The 19161-nt window shown below is 38.8% G+C and overlaps 1 protein-coding gene across 2 annotated transcripts in view; it reads right to left on the minus strand.

Moving 5' to 3' along the window:
• Positions 1 to 19161, minus strand: part of EFNA5 (ephrin A5) — a 282570-nt gene that overhangs the window by 47545 nt on the left and 215864 nt on the right. For both annotated transcript variants that reach the window (XM_076008260.1, XM_076008259.1), the window contains exon 2: positions 2704 to 2996. In XM_076008260.1, the coding sequence (XP_075864375.1) occupies positions 2704 to 2996 (293 nt within the window). The remainder of the gene's footprint in view (positions 1 to 2703; positions 2997 to 19161) is intronic.

A 19161-nucleotide genomic window follows, 5' to 3' on the forward strand; every position in this document is an offset into this window, starting at 1 on the left:
CGTTAAATGAATGTTATAGAAGACACATAATGATTTTTAGTGAAATATTGAATTTAACCACAAATGAGGAAAAACCAGGCATAAGCACTATGGGTATATATGAATAATAACATCTTGCTTATGAACCTGAATGAATTCTCTAATTTCTAATAATCGTGTGTTAGAGCAGGAGACTAGGAGACAGGGCTGAGACAGGAGGCAGGGGCTTGCAGATTAGGTGCAGGTGTTGAGTAAACAACCCTCAAGTGGAAGCTAACTAGAGGGGCTGATACCCCCCTGAAGCTGTTCTTACCAGCTTCAACTAGCTTGTCAGCTATCTGTCACCTTACATGAACTTTGGCTAATGACAATATCATTCGCATTGCAGTGTTAACATTTCTCTGCCTTTGAAATCACCATGACGGTTCTGAGACAACCATATAAAGTACGAAAATGAGAGAGAACCCAATTCTAGGAATTACTACCTGAATTCTTAGTAAAAGCCAACTCCTTGAATCTTTCTTCCATCAATTAGTGAAACTACAAAAGATCTAAAACCACTTCCTCCCGGTGCACCTGCTCTCTTTTAAGCCTGCCTGGTCTGTCTCTCCTGAGAGTGTACTTTGGCTCTCAAAAAAGCTGTTGCTTGCTTGGCTTAAGTGGTGCATCCTGAAATTGTTTTCCCCGAAGGTCACCAAGAATGTGGAAAAACCTCCACTTGGAGGCTGGTAACACATGCAATCAACCAGTTAGCTGGTAGGTATGTTTCCGATCTTGGTTCACTCTATTTGTTTTTGGGTTTTGCTCTTGTTGTTGTTTTTTTAATCTAAGAAGCCAATAAGAAAATTTCAAAATGAGCATTAATTTTCTCGTACATTGGTACAGTATTTTACAGTTAGGCAATTAATGAGATGCTGTCCCACAGCTGAAGTCCTTCTCTTTCCTTTTTCTTGTTTGCTGAATGAGATTCTTTCATAAATTAAAAAATTAGCCAAAGTCAAGAGCATGCTGCCTGGGAACCTGTGAATTCACTGGTGTGCCCGTGTTTCCTGCATCTGTGGGACTCAACATTCCTTTTCTTATTTTATGGATCGAATGTGAGATAGTATCAAGGCTTTTACATGTTTTCTCATGACTAACAACTGAAATATGTACTGAAATAATAAAACTGGTAATGTTCAATTTCCTCTTTAAGTTCAATTCCAATATAAGTGAGAGCGCCATTGTGATGGTGAAGTCCAACTTATTATAAAATCCTGTTTTCTGGATAAGAGGAGCTAGAAATCCTCTGTAGACTTAAACTGTGTGGGTTACAAATGGGTAGGGACATTCAGAGTGAAGAAATGAGTCAGAAAAACAGGAATGTTCTTGTTTGTCTGGCAAGCCAGGGTGAAAAGTCGATGCTAAGCATACTGGGTGGTATTACTTGGATTTCTACCCACTGTGTGCAGCTGCACTTCCTGATTCTTCCAAGCGGGTGAGGCACAGCTTTCCCCATGTTCCTACTGCTCCCTGCATTTATCTTCATTCAGCAATTGTCTATTTAGACTTTAATTGCCTACTTACATGTCTGTTCCCCAGGAGAAAGTAACTTCCTAAGACATTCCTAAGGGAATGTCTTTTCATCTTGCATCCCCTGACATTTCTGAGCCAAGATTTGGCTGTTCAATAAATGTATTTTTTGAACAAATAAATTTTAACTTCTTCAGTTGACAAAAATACATAGGAGAGGCCGGAGAGTTTAAATATTTGATACTAGTTAAAGGGAAGTCCAGATACACAGCAAGCTGCCTAAAGTAGATATTACCTGTAACCTTGCTACTCAAAGTGTGGTCCGTAGACTAGCACCACCAGCCTCAGTGTCATCTGGGAGCTTTAAACCTACAGAATCTCAGGCCCCTCCTCAGACCTCGAGTCAGAATGTGCATTACGACAAGATCCCTACGTGACAATTATGTGCAGTGAAGTTTGAGAAGCATTTACCTACAATATATGATAGTATGCTGCCTGAAGAAATGATGGTATACGTAATGGAGGTAATGGAGAAGAAACAAGGCCATGGCATTGTGATTTATACCGAGGTCTGCTGAGAAAGTTACAGGGCTCTCTCAGGACAGTCACTCAGTGCTCACAGGTGGGAAACTCACTCATGCCAGTTCCCTGGGAACTCCTTCTAGATACTTCTTCACACTCTTTCCTGTTTAAAGACACAGCTGCTCTTAATAATTGTCTTTTCTTCTTGGTGCAAAGAGAGTATTTATCATCAGCATGCTGACATTTGCAGGAGTTTGGGCTTTCTCCACTGAAAATGTGGATGATTGAAAGGATATTGCTGACACCTGAATAAGAAATCCAATGACTCCAAGCTATGTAAATTTAATTATTTCCTTTAATTTTTTTTTTTTTTCAGGAGTCTTTTTTTTTTTTCTTTTCCTGAGCTTTGGAGAAGTCCTGGCAATTTTCATTTAAAAGAAATACAAGTCAGCAGTGGTTCACTGAACAGGCTGACATGCAATTTCATAGGGGGAGAGGCGCTATGTCTTTAATCTAATTTGTGCTCTCAATTCCCAGCTAATGTATCTAGGGATCCTGATATATGCATTTACAAGGAGACATCTGTAATGCAGAGTCCAGCTCTCTGCAATTCTCTGAAACATGGGTAAAAAAAAATGAGTCTGGGTTCCCGCAGCTGTCCTACAACACGATAAATCTCTATATACTCACAGATGTAGAAATACTCTCGGCCTGGCCTGAATTCAAATCCTAGCGAAAAGGGAGTGAAGAGCTGGAATTTTTCAGAGAACTTCAGCGGTCCATTTGGAGAGTGAGGCCGGTTACATTCCCATCTCTTGAACCCTTTGGACGTGTGGTCGCAGGCACTGTAGCCATCAAAGTTCACCATGTAGAGGACATAGCGCTCAGTCTTATCTTCTGGGACGGAGTCCTCATAGTGAGGGCAGAAAACATCCAGGTAGTCGTTGATACACACATCGATGTGGTAGTCACCCCTCTGGAATCTGTTGGGAAAAGAAGAAAAAAGATGTGATAACTCATAGAGGAAGGGCTTCCTGCTTGGAATCAGTGGTTAAACACTTCCATCTTTCTGAGGCTGAAGGATGCAGTATATAATAAGTTCTTACTGAATGCCATTATGATCTGGGGCAAGGTTTGAAATGTTGCATTTCCAAACTGAAGCAATAAGACATTTTACAGAGTCTATTATATCTGTTTGAAAATACCCTATAAATGAAGTGCTTCACTTTCACTTTAAGCATTATGTTAAATATCACTCTTTCAAAATGAGGCAGCGTATGGAAGTATTAATTTGCAGTCATCCATTTTTTTCTTTCATTCTTAAAATCATATATATTGAAATAAACTTTTTGTATTTCTATAATAGTTTCACTTAATAAATGATTTTGAATAAATGAATGAGTAAAGTAAAGAACAAATAAATGAAGGAATTGCTTTTGTTATAATTGAGGCCATGTTCAACTTTCTATGTGAAAGTGGAGAATTTGGGAGAATCAGAATCGTAAAATTTAAGTTAGAAAGGAAATTCCTAGGACAACAGTTCCATGTTAAGGGAAAATAAAAACGCATAAGGATGAAGCAGTGAGTGCTTGAGCTAGACCTAGACTGGAAACCCAGGTGAGTGTCTTTAGCAAAACATGGCATGCACCATGTCAAATTCATCCTGAAATAGTTACGAATGAACACACACGCATGCATGTACACACGCTACCGCCAACACTACACTGTCTGCTTCAGTTTTTATCTCATAAAAGTTTTACTTATCTGTTTTAACTAATATGTCCTTCCCCATCAGTTGAACAGTATTTCCTAGACCACAGTGGTGTGAAACAGAAATTGTTACAGATACAATTTTCTCATTCTAGAATCATGATGAAAAGCCTAGAAAACTCCTTTTGTTTTTAGCTAGTGAGGAAATTCTTCTCTGAGTCCCTAGAAGTTTCATCATAAAACTGTGTTACTGCTGAAATACAGTGCTCATAAAGTCATATAATCCCCGAGTTGGACAGTCTCAGTGCGAACACTTCCTGGTGACGGTGAGCCAGTCTATTCCATTTTTGGGCATCTCTAAATGTTAGAAAGTTTCTTCCTACATTGAGCATAAATCTGCTTCTGTGTAATTTCTACCCAGTGATCCTACTTCTGCTGCCCGGAATTATGAAGAGCAAATCCAATTCCTCTTCTACAAGGTAGTCCATAAAACATTTGGAGATGTCAGCTATGTTTCTCTGTATCCTCTAGTCTCCAGACATGAAAATCCCGATTCCTTTGATTATTTCTAGTATGGTTCCCAGGCCCCTCATCATTCTAGCCTCTTGACCCCCCCCCTTAATGTCCTCCAGTTTCCCACTGTGTTCTTCTTCTAATGCAGCACGCAAGTATAACAAAGACCTCTAACAGCTTGTGACCCATGTTCACCCTGGTACAAATACACTACCTTCTTCTCTGGATGCTAAATATTCATTGACAAACCTGAGATTCCCTCCTGAGAGACAATACTGGAAAAAAGTGGAAGTGCCACTCATTGTGGCTACGTAGATATAGACTTAAGGACTGGATCTGCTGTTGCTGGAGTGAGAGAGTCATAAATCATCCTGAGCCTCAGTTTCCTCATAGGTAAGTTGGAATCATAATGACAACCTGCCTTGCTAGCCTCAAATGGACGCTGCAAGCTTTGGATGAGGAAATGTATGAAAAGCACCCTGGTAATGCAAAGCACTGTTACTGTCATCAGGACACAGTAAGATATATTAAAATAAATAAATAACAAAATATTAATTTTAAAAGAATAGCAGTAAGAACATTCCATGAATATAAAAATACTTATGTTTCACCTTTTAAAAATTTGAGAAGAAAGGAAATCATATAAAAATCTTAAATTCTGTCCATTAATACCAAATGATCCATAGAAACTCCATTAACCCATGGTTCTGAAAAGCAGCATGCTGATTTATACAAGAGAAGTAAGGAAAGATTATCAGAATATTCACTTTTCCGTGAGAGGATCCCAAAACACATAACCAATTTTTAAAAACAAAAAAACACTTGGAGGTATTTATATTTACAATGATCGCCAGTTTACTTTTTCTTCATTACTGGCAGACAACGATTTGTCAAGATGCAAGGAAAGCCTGTGTTGCTTTTAAAAGATTTTTGAACATCAAGGTAACATCACTGCCAAAGTACAAAGAAAAGACACTGCAATGTTCGGATAAAAGGGTGCTGGGATATGAATCATCAGCACTCAGAGTAGCCTGACAGTTTTGGATAAGAGCCAGACAAGAACTGCAGCAGAAGGCAATGCCCAGATGCACTTTATATTATTATATTATTATTATAGATTTTGAAGAGATTCAAGGGGGAAGTTTTTTCTTTCCCTAAGTGTCACTCATTTTAGTTTCTACTAGCATTTGGCACTGCTCAAACGTGAAAATAAAAATTAAAACTGCTATTGTTCGGACCCACTCTGTTATTTCTTCTTTCTACAATTCCTTTATTTCACAAATCAAAAAAGTCATAGTTTTTTGATGTCCCAAATTTAGCTCCCCTTTTCTAACTTTTATACCTGTCAATTTAGCTAAAATTTTAATAAAGCAAATTGTGGGACTGAAGACCCATTCAACATTGTGTGGACCTATTATCCCATCTGGTGACATTTTACTTTATATGGAATATTAAGTGAATTACCGTGGTGCTTATTTAAAACATGTTATTGCCCCAGAATTAGTATTTCTAGTTTCCTATTCATTGGACAAAGAAAAGATAATGATTCACCATAGAATCAATTTTCACTTTTGTTTCAAATCTTTAATCTACATAAATTAGTTTTCTAATGTAAATTTAAATTTGTATATAAATTTAAATGTAAATTTCAAATGTAATATAAATTTCAAAGAGTAGACAATATAAACATAAAACAATGACAAATTGGAATTCATAAAAGGCCTCGGTATAAAAACCCAAGTACAATCCAAAGAAAATTTTAGGGTTAGATATTTCAATATGATACCAAATCATGTTCTCTGGGTACAAAGTAGCACTGAACCATTTTTTTCTGGCCATACTGTGAATTAGCGCATAAGCATGGATAATAACTGAGTGCTTATTATGTTACATTCATTATCTCAATTTAATTTCTGCTGCAATCCCACAGAATAGACATACATATTAGCATACCTACGTAAAGATGAGGAAACTGAGATTAAGAAGTCAAGCAATGTGCCTAAGGTTATACAACCAGTAAAAGGTGGAGGCAGAATCCAAACCCAAACATTTTGACCTCAGGACTGGAAGTTCTTCACTATTCTATTTTGTGAGTGTTTAAATTGCTAAAGTCCTTAGGTCTGTTCTGTATTCCCCCAGAAGGAACCATTTTCATTCTTGATAGGGTTTCAGTTCTGTCCTTCATCCACTCATGTAACAAACATCTGCTGCATCCAGGATCTGCTATTTGCTTTACATATGTTATCACATGAAATCCTCAAAATACCTCTGTGGGGTCGTTATAATTAGTTTCACTTTACCAAGGAGAAATGGACATTCAGAGAGAGTGATATAATCTTAGTTTAATTTTTCACAGCAATTAAGTAGCAGAGATAAGAACTAAACCCAAGTTCTTATGTGATTCTGAAGCATATTGTCTTCCTAACCACAACGGCTTCAAAGGTTCACTGGTTGTAGTAATTTCCCTCTGAAAGAGTTTGAGTACTATCAGGTTACCTTATATGTAGGCTGATCTTCTAGCAGAGCCTTGCAGCAAGGTGTCCCAGTCTTACCCTCTTCCCCACTAGGTTGGTCCCAAACTCCTAAACTTCCAGCTGAAGGGTGTGTCAACATTTAGAATAAGCCTCAGATTGCAAGGTTAGCTCCTGACTCATGCACATCATTCCAGCCTTTCACAGAATAAAGTGCTGTTAGGCTCAGCAGCCATTCACATAAAGGGATCTTTCTTCCATCAGGAAACAGCTTTCATGAGCTTTAGCGCATATTAAAAGAGGAAATTGACATCGCAGAAGAATGATTCTGCATGCCAATATTTACAAATGTCACGGGTAACACGGCCACTGCTTCAACACATTTGTAAATTTCTTGAAAATTTTCTTACAAATGTCTTCTCTTTACTCCTTACCCTTAGTTGTTCCATCCATTGTATCTGCAGTTCAATACTTTTGAGATCACCACATAATTTTAACTCTAAGAATATCTGGCTGCACACCAACAAGCCAGCAATAATTACAACACAGTCTCTACTAAGTCACCACAGTGGTTTACAATGTAAAAGCATGCACATTTACCACACTTACAAAAGTGATTGTGTTTGAGTAAAACAATTACTGCCCTGACTGTTCTCAAAGCCCAAAAGTCTCAAGAGCCAGGACATCTTGCATGCATAGAAAGATGGCCCCTGTTCCCCACTGGGTCGAATGGCTGCTCAAGTCGATGTTCTATAACATATACAGTTGACCTCTGAACAACATAGGTTTGAATTTTGTGGTCTCATTTATACATGGATTTTATTCTGCCTCTGCTACCCATAAGACAGCAAGACCAACCCCCTCCCTCTTCTTCCTCATCAGCCTACTCAATATAAAGACGATGAGGATGAAGACTTTTATGATGATCCACTTCCATACAGCAAACAGTAAATATGTTTTCTCTTCCTTATGATTTTGAATAGCATTTTCATTTCTCTAAGCTTCCTTTATTGTAAGAATACAGTATATAGTACATATAACATACAAAATATGTGTCAATCAACTATTTACAATATTGATAAGGCTTCTGGTCAACAGTAGTTAAGTTTTGGGCAGTCAAAAGTTTTATGTGGATTTTTGACTTTGGAGGAGGGTCAGCAACTCTAAGCCCCACACTGCTCAAGTTTCAACTGTTAACAGTAACTATGCTCTGTTATGGCAAGAATACATTTTATACATTTACCAAACTTTGGCAAGTGGACTAGTTCAGAATCAATATACATATACATTATACATATACATTACGAAAGGGTCATTTTAGTGAATTAAGAAGAATAACATTCAGAATGGTAACTAGTCCTTTATAATCATCTCAAACACCAAAAATGAATTATGCACTTCATGGTAGTTTCTGATGAACCAGAGGCCACCTGGAGGGATGGGTAAAAAGCACATTTCAGGGGCTTTTGATAACAAAAGTAACAACTGAAGCCGGGATTAGAGCTGAAAACTGTGCCTCTGTATGCAGCCAAGATGCTAAATACTATTTTGATTATCAGTTTAAAACCTCTGTTAATCTCTCTCCCTTTGGTTAACCTATCTGGAGGAAGTGAATCATAACCTGAGTCTCAGAATTCAAATGAAATAATGACAAAAGAGGTAACAGTTCACAACTGGCTTTTCGTTTAGTTATCAACAGTGTGCCCCCAATTTTCTACTAGGGGAAGGACCAAAGCATTGTTTGATGACACTACTTAGCCTAAACCATAAGGACTTTGTCCTCCTAAGTACTTTTTCTTTAATTTTAAAATATTAAGGGGGTACAAATGCTTTAGGTCACACGGATCACTTTTGTAATGCTTGAGTCCTGGCTAAAGCTGTGTCCGTCAACCAGACAGTGTTCACAGTACCCATTAGGTAGGTTTTTGCTTCTCCCTTCTCCCATCCCAAGTACTTTATTTGCAAACTTAGGTCCCTGAAACAACGGGACATCTAGTCCTTGAGTACTCTAGGTCCTTTCCCAGCCTTGAAGTGTAAGTTCTCAGTTTACCCTGACCCTGTTGTTTTGTCTCTCTCTGTTAAGGCAGGTAGACATCACCTCGCTTTCTCTTTCCATAGATGTTCTTTCAATCTTACTCCCTCCTCTACCATAAGCCCCTGTGTTGTGGCTATTGACGGCTGGGGGTGGGGGTAAGTAGAAGGGGCACAGGAGCAGAGCCCTGGGTTTCAGGCTGGGGAGGAACAGCGTCATAATCCTCTTTCTCTGAGTTCTTCTTTAGCTACTTTCCCCTGCAGTGTTCCTCCTTTCATTCCATCCTTATTTGCTAAAGCCAAAATGCATTTCATTTTAGGAGCTGGAAAAGGAAGGGTATGGTGCATATTTAAAACATTCTAAATTGGCCTTTAGCATATGTTGCTGGCACAGCAGAGAGCCTGCTTCCAGGGAAATATGTACTGAGGTGTTTTATCAAGCAGCTCGTGAGTGAAGGTTCTTCCTTCCATAAATATAGAAACAGCATACTGACAGGAGACTGTGTTATTAGAGGTTAGGAAACTGTGAGACACTTTTTACCCCTCTTCACATAATGTTTTAAAGAATTCAATAATGAAAACGTTATTTCCCATGAACTGGATAGCTGATTATTACATTTTCAATGTATTTTAATCTGTCAAAAAGGTGATTGTTTTAATACTCCTATTTGAACAGAACTCCAGTGTCATTTCTTTAATTACAAGCCAACCGAATGTATTCCATTCTGATATCGAAATGTAAAAGAAGGATATGATTTATGGTCAGAGATTCAGCAAATTTATCAGCTTAGGGTTCCTCCAAAATTTTAAACTAAATCTAGAGTGAATGTATCTTGGGAGCACTGTCTTTCAAATTCTACTATTACTGATTTAAAGGCTAATTTCCAAATAAGATGTCTTGTTAATCAGGAGAATTTCTCGTTTGGTCCCCAAAAGCCCAATGGGGCCTGCAACAGACATGGGTGTAGTTTATAAATATGTTTTTGTGAGGAGATGGGCAGGACGGAGTCTCTGTTGCATAACACCATTCTTCTTGCTTCCTTCTGTTATGCCTTTCAGCCCAGAATGCGAGCCTTATGGCTTCCCCATTCTAAATTCGAAGATGCTCTTTTTTTGTCTTCCTGCAGAGGTTAAAGCATGAAATACAAACAGCAAATCAAACTTGGGGTAGATAAATAATATGAGCATCCCCAAGGGCTGAACAAATATTTGTTTTGCTAATTTTAAACTTTTCTTCTCTCTCATGGGCTGGAACATGTCTTTTAGATGTATTGGTAATCGACCTTCATTTTCAGCTCTGAGAGAATCGGAGTCATGGGCAGTTTCACCATTACCAAACCAGTTGTTAAGGTAAGATATTGCGTGACGTCTGAAATGCGTAATTTCAGACAGTCCAATCCAGCTCTTCCAGGTTCTGGAACATACCAATAACAACTAATATCCCAGAAAAATGAAGACTTACAAGTTTAAAAAAAATACTCAAGGATGAATTTCAGAGATAATTTCTACTTATTCATTTGCAGCAGAAATGCAGTATGCTACAACATAAACATTTTCATCCAATGAGGCATAAGATACTGACAAAATATTTGGAACCCAGAGTTGGTGTTCTGTTTATCCATTAATGAAAGTTCCAACAGAGTTCTTGCACATGCATGTTTTGGTAATTATAAATTTTGCAGCATTAGAGCTTTGCCTTGAATTCAGTAACTTGGTGATAGTGATAAGACATTATTTTCTTGGCCAGATATTTAGAATTCATCGGTGGTTTAGTATATTAGCTTGACACTTTTTTTTGCCTCCTCTATGTGTGTATGAACCAGTACTTTAAAAGCAAGTGGTTTAAAAATCCTACAATTAACACTAATTACCCATAGCAAATAAACAGATAAGAATCTCAAACAGGCCAGGGATGGTGGCTCAGGCCTACAATCCTAGCACTTTGGGAGGCTACGGTGGGAAGATTGCTTGGAGGCAGGAGTTCGAGACCAGCCTGAACAACACTGAGACCCTGTCTCTACAAAAAATAGAAAACTTAGCCAGGCATGGTGGCACATGTCTATAGTCCCATATACTTGGAAGGCTGGGGCAGGAAGATCACTTGAGCCCTGTTGTTTGAGGCTGCAGTAAGCTATGATGACACCACTACACTGAAAAAAAGAAAAAGAAAAGAAGAAGAAGAAAAAAAAGAAAAGAATCTCAAATAGCTTTTGCTTGTTGCTTTCCTTTCTAGTACATGTCATGTCAGCCTGAATGACTTTTTAAAATTATCTCCCAGGAGTAACACCTGTTTGAAATACAGGACCCACAAAATGTTCTCTCCTCCAACGTTTTCACTCATTTGGAGTTTGTCTTATTAGCTTGACAGAGGAGCTCCAAAGGAAACAAAGCATTAAATTGGCAGAGCCTAAACAAGACTTTCCTTCAGGAAGGGCCTGCAAGCTTTGGGTGACAGTCTAATTGCTTCTAAGCCCCCAAAGAGGCCTCGGGCATGGAGTAAGAGTGCATCAACGTCAACGGGCCAAGTCAGCCAAAGAATTAACCAGGCAGAGCTCTAAAGACCCAACACATCACAGATCACTTTAAATGGTTTTCAAAAGGGGGTTAAAAAAACAATATGAAGAATTAACATCTGGCAATCAGTATAGTCCTAACAGATCACTCCCACAATGCAAAGCAGGCTGTTTCCCTAGCCCTGCTGGCCAGGAGCTTCCTGGCAAAGCTGCACTTCACACCCTGACTTATCTCCAGAGTCTCAGGGACCAGGGCACCTGCCACATCCACACAGACTCAGCAAAAGGAGAGGCAGAAAATTACAAAACACGTTATCCAGCCACTAACTCAGGACAACAGGATTAAACAAAAGGATTCTGTTCAGAGGATGTGGCAGTTAATTAAACAAACAAACCACCCACCAAACTGCTCCCTTCCTGTAGTCCTTTTTGTACCCTAGTGGGATGGAGTTACCCAGCAGAATTTCAGGCTGTTCAAGGTGTCATAAATAAAACAATAACCAAAAGGAGTAATAATAAATCTCCTTTCTATTGCCCAACTCAAAGAGGGATTTTTGAAAAATAATGATTTAATAATTCTTAAGTACTCAATGTGCGAACAGTGACGTAAACCTTTGTTTTAGGGGCTGATGACAGCTTATCGGAATCATTATCATCCAAGCCCGAAATCTGGCCCTGACTTTTCAAAAACTTAGGACATATCAGAGGCTTCTGTGGCATGGAATTAATCTGTTAATTTACCGTTAAACAAATAAACAACAAACTGGAAGAAAGGAAATGTATACTTTATGGCTTTCTTTTATGTTTGATATTCATAAGACAAGGATGAAGCATGTATTTGATAATGCTAGGGCATGATAATAATAATAATGTTTCATACAAAGCTTAAGAATGTAAAGCAGACACCGTTGCTGTTTCTATGTAAGTTGGCATGTGAGAACTAATTATGTTTATTTGGCCAGGTAGGAAATTGTAAGCAGTTGGGTACAAATTTGGGACTGATGATGAGGCTAATAAGAGAAAAGGGATCTGAAGTCATGAGAAATTGGGTGTGGTTGTAGTGCACCTATTACATGGGATGGTGCTGAAAGAAAATCACATAATTATTATTATAATATTTTTATACAGACCTCTTTTTTATGTATAGATCTCCCCGAAGACAGTGCTGGTGTTTACTTGTGTCTATATGCCCAATGCTTAGCAGGTACTTGCACATAGTAGTGACTAGACAGACATCCAAAGAAGGGGAATTGTAGCTGAAGGCTGTTAGAAGCAATGCTTAAAAACAGGAAAACTGTGTAAAGGGTCCATTAATCTTTTCCTGTGTTCTGGGTCAAATTTTGAGAGGAAGTAAATAATATTATAAACAAAGGTCAAGACCAGGAAACAAAATAATGGTAAGGCTGCAAAACGGAAAATGATAATCAGGACTGTTGTTCAAGCAATGCTAGAAAATTATGCCTAGCCAAGTAGACAACTTAAGCACCTAAGGCAGAATAAAAGTTTCTCTCTTGTCATTAAGTCCTCTATTCAATTACCATTTATCGGGGTAATTAAACACTGGAAAGTGATGCCAGGCTAATTGTTAGATTATGATAATTACACGTCTTTGCTATGCTACAGCTGATCAAAATAAGATGTGGTCCCGTGCACTTAGCTAAAGCTTCTCTGTAATCGTCAGACTTTGGTAGAGCGCTAGGCCATTTATTACTAATTCATTACAAATCAGGCGGAGAAGCTTATTATTTGTAATGATTCTCCATCCCCCCACCCCCCAGTCTCCTGGAACAAGCCTCCCAAAAGGTTAAGCACAAACTGCTGCCTCTCATTGGCCCATTTCCATCCCAATTACACAGCTGAGCAGCATTAGGTGCCTCTATTCGAGAGGGTTCATCAGACTGATTCACAAAATCCCGCGACCGCCTATCACACCGGCAGGAACATCCAAGACTCCCTTTCAGCCTCTGCCAACCACTGTTCTGCGCTGAGTTGTGTCCCAGCAACCATGAGTTGGCAATTCTGAGGATCTTTTGGTTTTGAGGCTCCCTTCTGCTCAGGTCAGGCCTAGACCAGGCTGGGATAGGCCCAGGGGTTTGTTCCAGTTAGCAGGAGTCCTGGGGGATACAGACTGTCACTGTTCCTTAAGCCAGGGGCAGGAGAGGAAACCGACATTCTCAGGAACCGGCCAGAGTCACCTCAAAGCTACCAAATAGGGACTTGAATCTTTGTGGAGAAAAGACTAGAACCAATCCATTGTCCATTGGGCTTTACAAGGCCAGAGTCTCTGGTGTATCTAGGGGTTAGAAACTCTCTTCTTCCATCCCTCTACTAACCACCATGGGTCCTTGTTGGAAGGGGGTAAGGCAAACAGGTATTTCAGATTCTTTATTTGGCTTTATCCTGGGACTTCTCAAGTCTCCCCTGCAGCCATCGTTAGAGTGGGTTAACATGAGCCAGTGCTAGGTGGAGGAAGCAGGGAGCATCAGGTTAAAAGTTTAGTAACTACTACAAAGTTCATGTCATGGTATGCTTCTTTATTTTAGAATTTTTTTCACTCTTATAATTTGGATAATGTGATAAACTCAATGATTGTGTTTCCCCCAAATTCATATGTTAAAGCCCCAGTACCCAATGTAACAGTATTTAGAGATGGAGTCTTTATGGAGGTAATTAAAGATAAATAAGGTCGTAAGGGTGGGGCCCTGATCCAATAGGATTAGTGTCCTTCTAGGAATAGACAACAGAGAGCCCAGCCTGTTCTCTTTCTGCCACACTGAGAATGTGGTGGCCTACAAGCCAGGAAGGGAGCCTCTCTTAGTAACCAGATCCTCCTAGACGTTGATCTGGGACTTCTAGCCTCCAGAACTGTGAGAAAATAAATTTGTTGTTTAAGCTACCAAGTCTATGGCAGTTTGTTATGGAAGCCTAAGCAGACTGATGAGGGCAGCTATAAAATTAAATTAGTGGTACAGCTGGGGGAGGTGTGGTTTTGAATTACATTACTGCCAGTGACTTCAGAGATAATAAAAACATCAGTAAAAAAAAAAAAAACTAAGTAAAACTGGCCAGGAAGGAAGGGAATGGGGGAGGGGAAGGTAGCAGTTAAGCCACTACGAGGCCTCTCCTACATTGTCCCACACCTGGGAGATGCTCAACATCCACCTGCTGTTCTGAGCAAATGGCTGGTCTGGGAGGAGAAGGGACATTATTTTCCTAAGTAAGGCCAGTTTCACCTCTGAATTAACTCATAGCACTATGAAAACGATTGTATTATCACCTGGCAACTGTGTTATCTCACTGTTTCAGCAAGGCTTTCGCCCAGAGATAGAATGAATGAAGGGTGTTATAGAAAAGTCACATACTCCATTTTACCCTTTCTTGACCCTGGAAATTAAAAGAGAATATGCCACCACCCTTCGACAACCACATTAAGTGCATTCTGGGGACAAAACAAACCATTAGGTAGCTTTGTTAACACCAGAATATATGAAACTGTCAATCACGCACACATTTACTGGAGGCCTGTGGCTTAGGACTGAGGAGCTGGGGAACAAAGGTACTTCAGTTTGTCACATAAAAATGGTTTTGCACTACTTAGTATTATTATTTCCTCCCCACACTCATTAAAAAGATATTCATTCATACAGCTGGATCCTCTATTTACTTTTATAGCCTGGACCACAGAAAGATATATGCAAGAATAATGCAATCATAAAAAACAAGAAACTAATTGCTCTATCCCAAGGAAACATAAGGGGGAGAAAGAAATAAACAATTCACCGTTTATTTCTCAGAAATAAATCTAAGCACTTTAGGGGATTCTCAAGTGCTATAATATCTCTACCTACTTAAATGCTTGTCTATCTCAATGACAGAGAATATAGTTGTTTGTTTTTCTCTTTCCACTTTCCTTTTAGTAAACTCTACTCTCAAAACTGTCCACCTTGGAGAAAAGAACTACAGTTCAAAGCAAATGCACATGATCCCCCTCTTGAACTTTCAGAATTTTGGGTATTGCCACAGGCTTTGAATGAGCCACTTGTGCAGACTGCGAGGTTTCAGAGGGATGGTTAATGCCAAGACACACCGATGATGAAATAAGAGGGTGATAATGGCCACTCCATGCTGGGTGACAACTCAGCACTGTGAGCTTTGAGGAGACAGGGTCACAACTGACTTTCTTCAGCACTCAGTGGTAGTACAATCCCAGATCCCAAAGTTTCACGATGTGCACGTTAACATTTTATAGCTGCTCACACTGTTCAAGGCAAAGAGAAAGAGAGAATGTAAGCTACTGCTGGCCACAACCTCAGTGTTGATGAGCTGGGTCAAAAACCAAAGGGTTTATGAAACCTACGGGAGATATTAAAGGAGCCTGGGACTTAGTGCAGAATCTGTATTCAATGTAACCGTAAATGTGACTATATCTCATTGATCAACCTATTTACAGAATAGGGCAATTTTATTTGTTGACCTTTTAATTCAACATCTAGGAACCTATATAGTGCATGCCAAATATTTAATTAAAAGCACATATAAAATTTTATATGCAAAAAGAAACTGGGATTTTTTTCCACACTCCACAATTATAAGGTATACCCGTCAACTCTATCTGTGAGAAGGAAAGGTATAGGCAAACAGGGAATTAATTCATTTTGGTATACTCTCAGATTTTCTGGTTCGTGACACCCTGTAGCTGAGAAAAGATTCACACTGACCAAGACCCATGCAAATATGTTTTAATGAATCCAGTCATTAACTGAAAACCCTAAGTCATGGTCACCACTAAAAGCGCTGATTACTATGGTTTTATAAACATGAGGGAAAATAATATATGTCATGAGCTGGCCAGCCGGGCAGCCTGGAAACACTGTCTAGGAGTACACCTGCTGTGGGTCGTGTTAAGCCTACCCTGAAGCAGGCACTAATAGCCAAGGCTGGAGAATAGGTGAACAAAGTCCTATGTGCAGAAATACCTTTTCCATCTGCTTGTGCCGGCGGTGAGGCTGTGCTGGTATTGTGTTTAGCTGGACCATATCACTGGGACATGATCTCAAGCTTACATACACCTCAATTTAGGATTCTGAATCCTAAGAAGCAACAAGTTATTTTAACCCACTAGAGGAAATGAACTGAAAATTAGGAGCTATGAGAGGTGCTTATTGGTTTTTGGTTTCAGTTTAAATATAAATATCTAGCATAAAAGCTGAAAAAACATACTTATATATGCATAGCACTTCCTGGTAGAACATTACATTTATTTACTTTTTTAAACCAGAATGGTGGCTTCAAGATATAATTAATATCTCTAAAGGAGTCAGAGATGTTTAGAACTAGGTGGAAACATGAAATACTGCTATTCTTTGACAATTAGGACATTTATAAATTCACATCCCATGTGAGAAAACTGTGTTGATTCTAATGACTAGAAAACTTTATAGGACAACTCAAAATTAGACACATCACTCCTGTTTTTCTTAAATGGTAAACTACAACCCAGCATCCTCAAGCACTCACTGAATTAAAAAGGAGAATTCTCAGCATTATATCTGTAGCTAAGTATTTATGTATGCTACTGAATCTATGAATTTTTCTCATATAAAACTTTCAATAATCAGTTTTGACTCAACAACAGCTACTACAATTGAACTACTAGAGTCAAGAGCAACGAAATCCTAACTCACCACTCCTTGAAAACACCAGGTTATTTGCCTTTGTACTCCTAAACACTACTCATGTTGCTACTCAACCTACAGGAATTATAAATGCACCCAGCATGCATGACATGAGCTGGCCTGTTAATTTTCCCTTGATCCTCACTTTTTGACAATTTCACAAAAAACCTACTTCTGCATCAAGACTATAGAGTGATATACTAGTAGAAGGAATTTTGAGGCATCATCTCATCCAGCTGTTTCCTTTCAGGACTGTTAATTATCTAGTCTCCTTTTTTTTGAAAATCTCCAAGGAGAATTTCAGTCTTAAATAGTAGCTCTTCCCAGGACCTATAGATATCATTCAAACTTTGGTGCATAAAGAAATTCTCTGTTCAAGGGCACCCAGCTTTCCAGTGTTGTTCACAGCAACCCCCTCAACCCTGCTCTGTAAGAAGATTTGAGAGAAAAGTAGAAAAAAAAATTAGCTATTTTCTTAGGAAAGTTGAGCTGATTGTATTATCGACTATCTACTGCGTTAGCAATTTCCAACTGAATTACAAACTGTTTCCCTGCATTATATTGCCATTGTTCAATACCGTTTTCATTGCCCTAATGAAACAAAGCTATATAATATAACCATAAAGTACTGATTACAGTTAACCATAATGGAAGAGAGCTAAGGAAAGACCTATTTTTAAAATATGCAAAGGAAAAGATACGAAATGCTGATACTCAGAAGACATCCCTCCCTCTTTTTGGCTTTCTGGATTGGGATCAAAACAACACTGACAAATTAATTCGTCCTTCTTTTCCAACAATACAGATGGTATTTTCCCCAAGATAGAGTTTCTAGAAGATTTCCCAAAGAGCAAAAGTCCTCCAGGTACTAAAAAAATAACAGTGTGACTTTTACATGTATCTTAAAAAGTGCCTACTTCAAACCAGAGTATTCTCTTAATTTCATGAAAGAAGATACCCACATATTCCCTGGGGTATAGATTTCTCCCTGTCTGCGGGTGAGCTCTTTGGAGAAGTGCCATCTTGAAACCATTAGGGCATTGCTTATTGGCCTTTGTTAAATCAACCAGCAACACAAATGATCAGATTGTTGTATGGGGCAGGAGGCTGCCCAAGTAAGATGGCAAGTCCATGGCTGAGGTTTCTGCCTTTTAGTGAGGCATGAAGATTACTTGGCAGCCCCTTATTTACCTAGCTCCTTTCCCATAGGTAGAAGCAGTGAACAAAGAGTTGGATAGAATAAGCCCAAGTGATAGAGAAAATTCTTGGGTGTTGCTAATTATATTGCAGCATGAAGCTATAGTGCCAGGTACTTGCTACCCTCTGACATTTATGCTAGACCCACTATGCCCCTCGAAGAACAGAGTATAATTGGAATAATGAAAACCAGAAAACACTGCTATCACTCCCCAAACATTTCTTGAGTTAAGCTTTTGATGGTTAATGAAACTACTGTCTGGTGCTACAGAGGCAGATGATCTGTGACTGCCCTGGTTCTAGATGCTTAGACATTCAATATCTGAAAAATCCTTCCTGCCATTGCCTTGGTGGATATGATATAAATATAGAGTATACTGGAAATGCCTGAATGTCAGGATCAGAGACTAGTTCCTCTAAGACAAACTCTGGTCACAGAACAATCCTTCCTCTAGAGATCTTTGTGAGTATTCATATATCTCTGAGAAACACGGACAATAGCATCACCCATGTGGATACAACATGCTGAATTTCACATACTGTATTTGCTACATTGATCTCATGTCAGTGGCTCAGAACAGTCTCCTTAATGCTCAATTTACTTGCATTTTCTCATTCCTGCACCCCTGAAAAAACCTAAAAATAATTCAGGATGGTATCTGTTAGACCTCTTTCAATAATGTGTATTGCTTGAAAGATGAAAGAGAAGATGCATTTATCTTTTCCTATTAGAGTGCTAATTTATGCAAGTTCATTTGCCTTTTGCATCTATTGATTGGATTCTTGTTGTCTCATCCTCTGTACTCCATTAGGATCCTCGCTGACTTAACAATAATGCAAAGCCAGACAAAATTTGTACAGATTTTCATATGCTTTTGCATCTATAGCCTATTTAAAAGTTTGCATAAGCAAGACAGTGTAAGTAGAAATTATGGGTGACATGAAAAAGTATTTCACATCATCACACCAGAAAGCAAATCTCAGAGAAGATGAGAATACTTAATGGTTGAACTTCTCTTTTCAATTTTAAATAGTCGC

This window comes from Microcebus murinus, chromosome 11, assembly GCF_040939455.1.
Source record: "Microcebus murinus isolate Inina chromosome 11, M.murinus_Inina_mat1.0, whole genome shotgun sequence".
NCBI lineage: Eukaryota > Metazoa > Chordata > Mammalia > Primates > Cheirogaleidae > Microcebus > Microcebus murinus.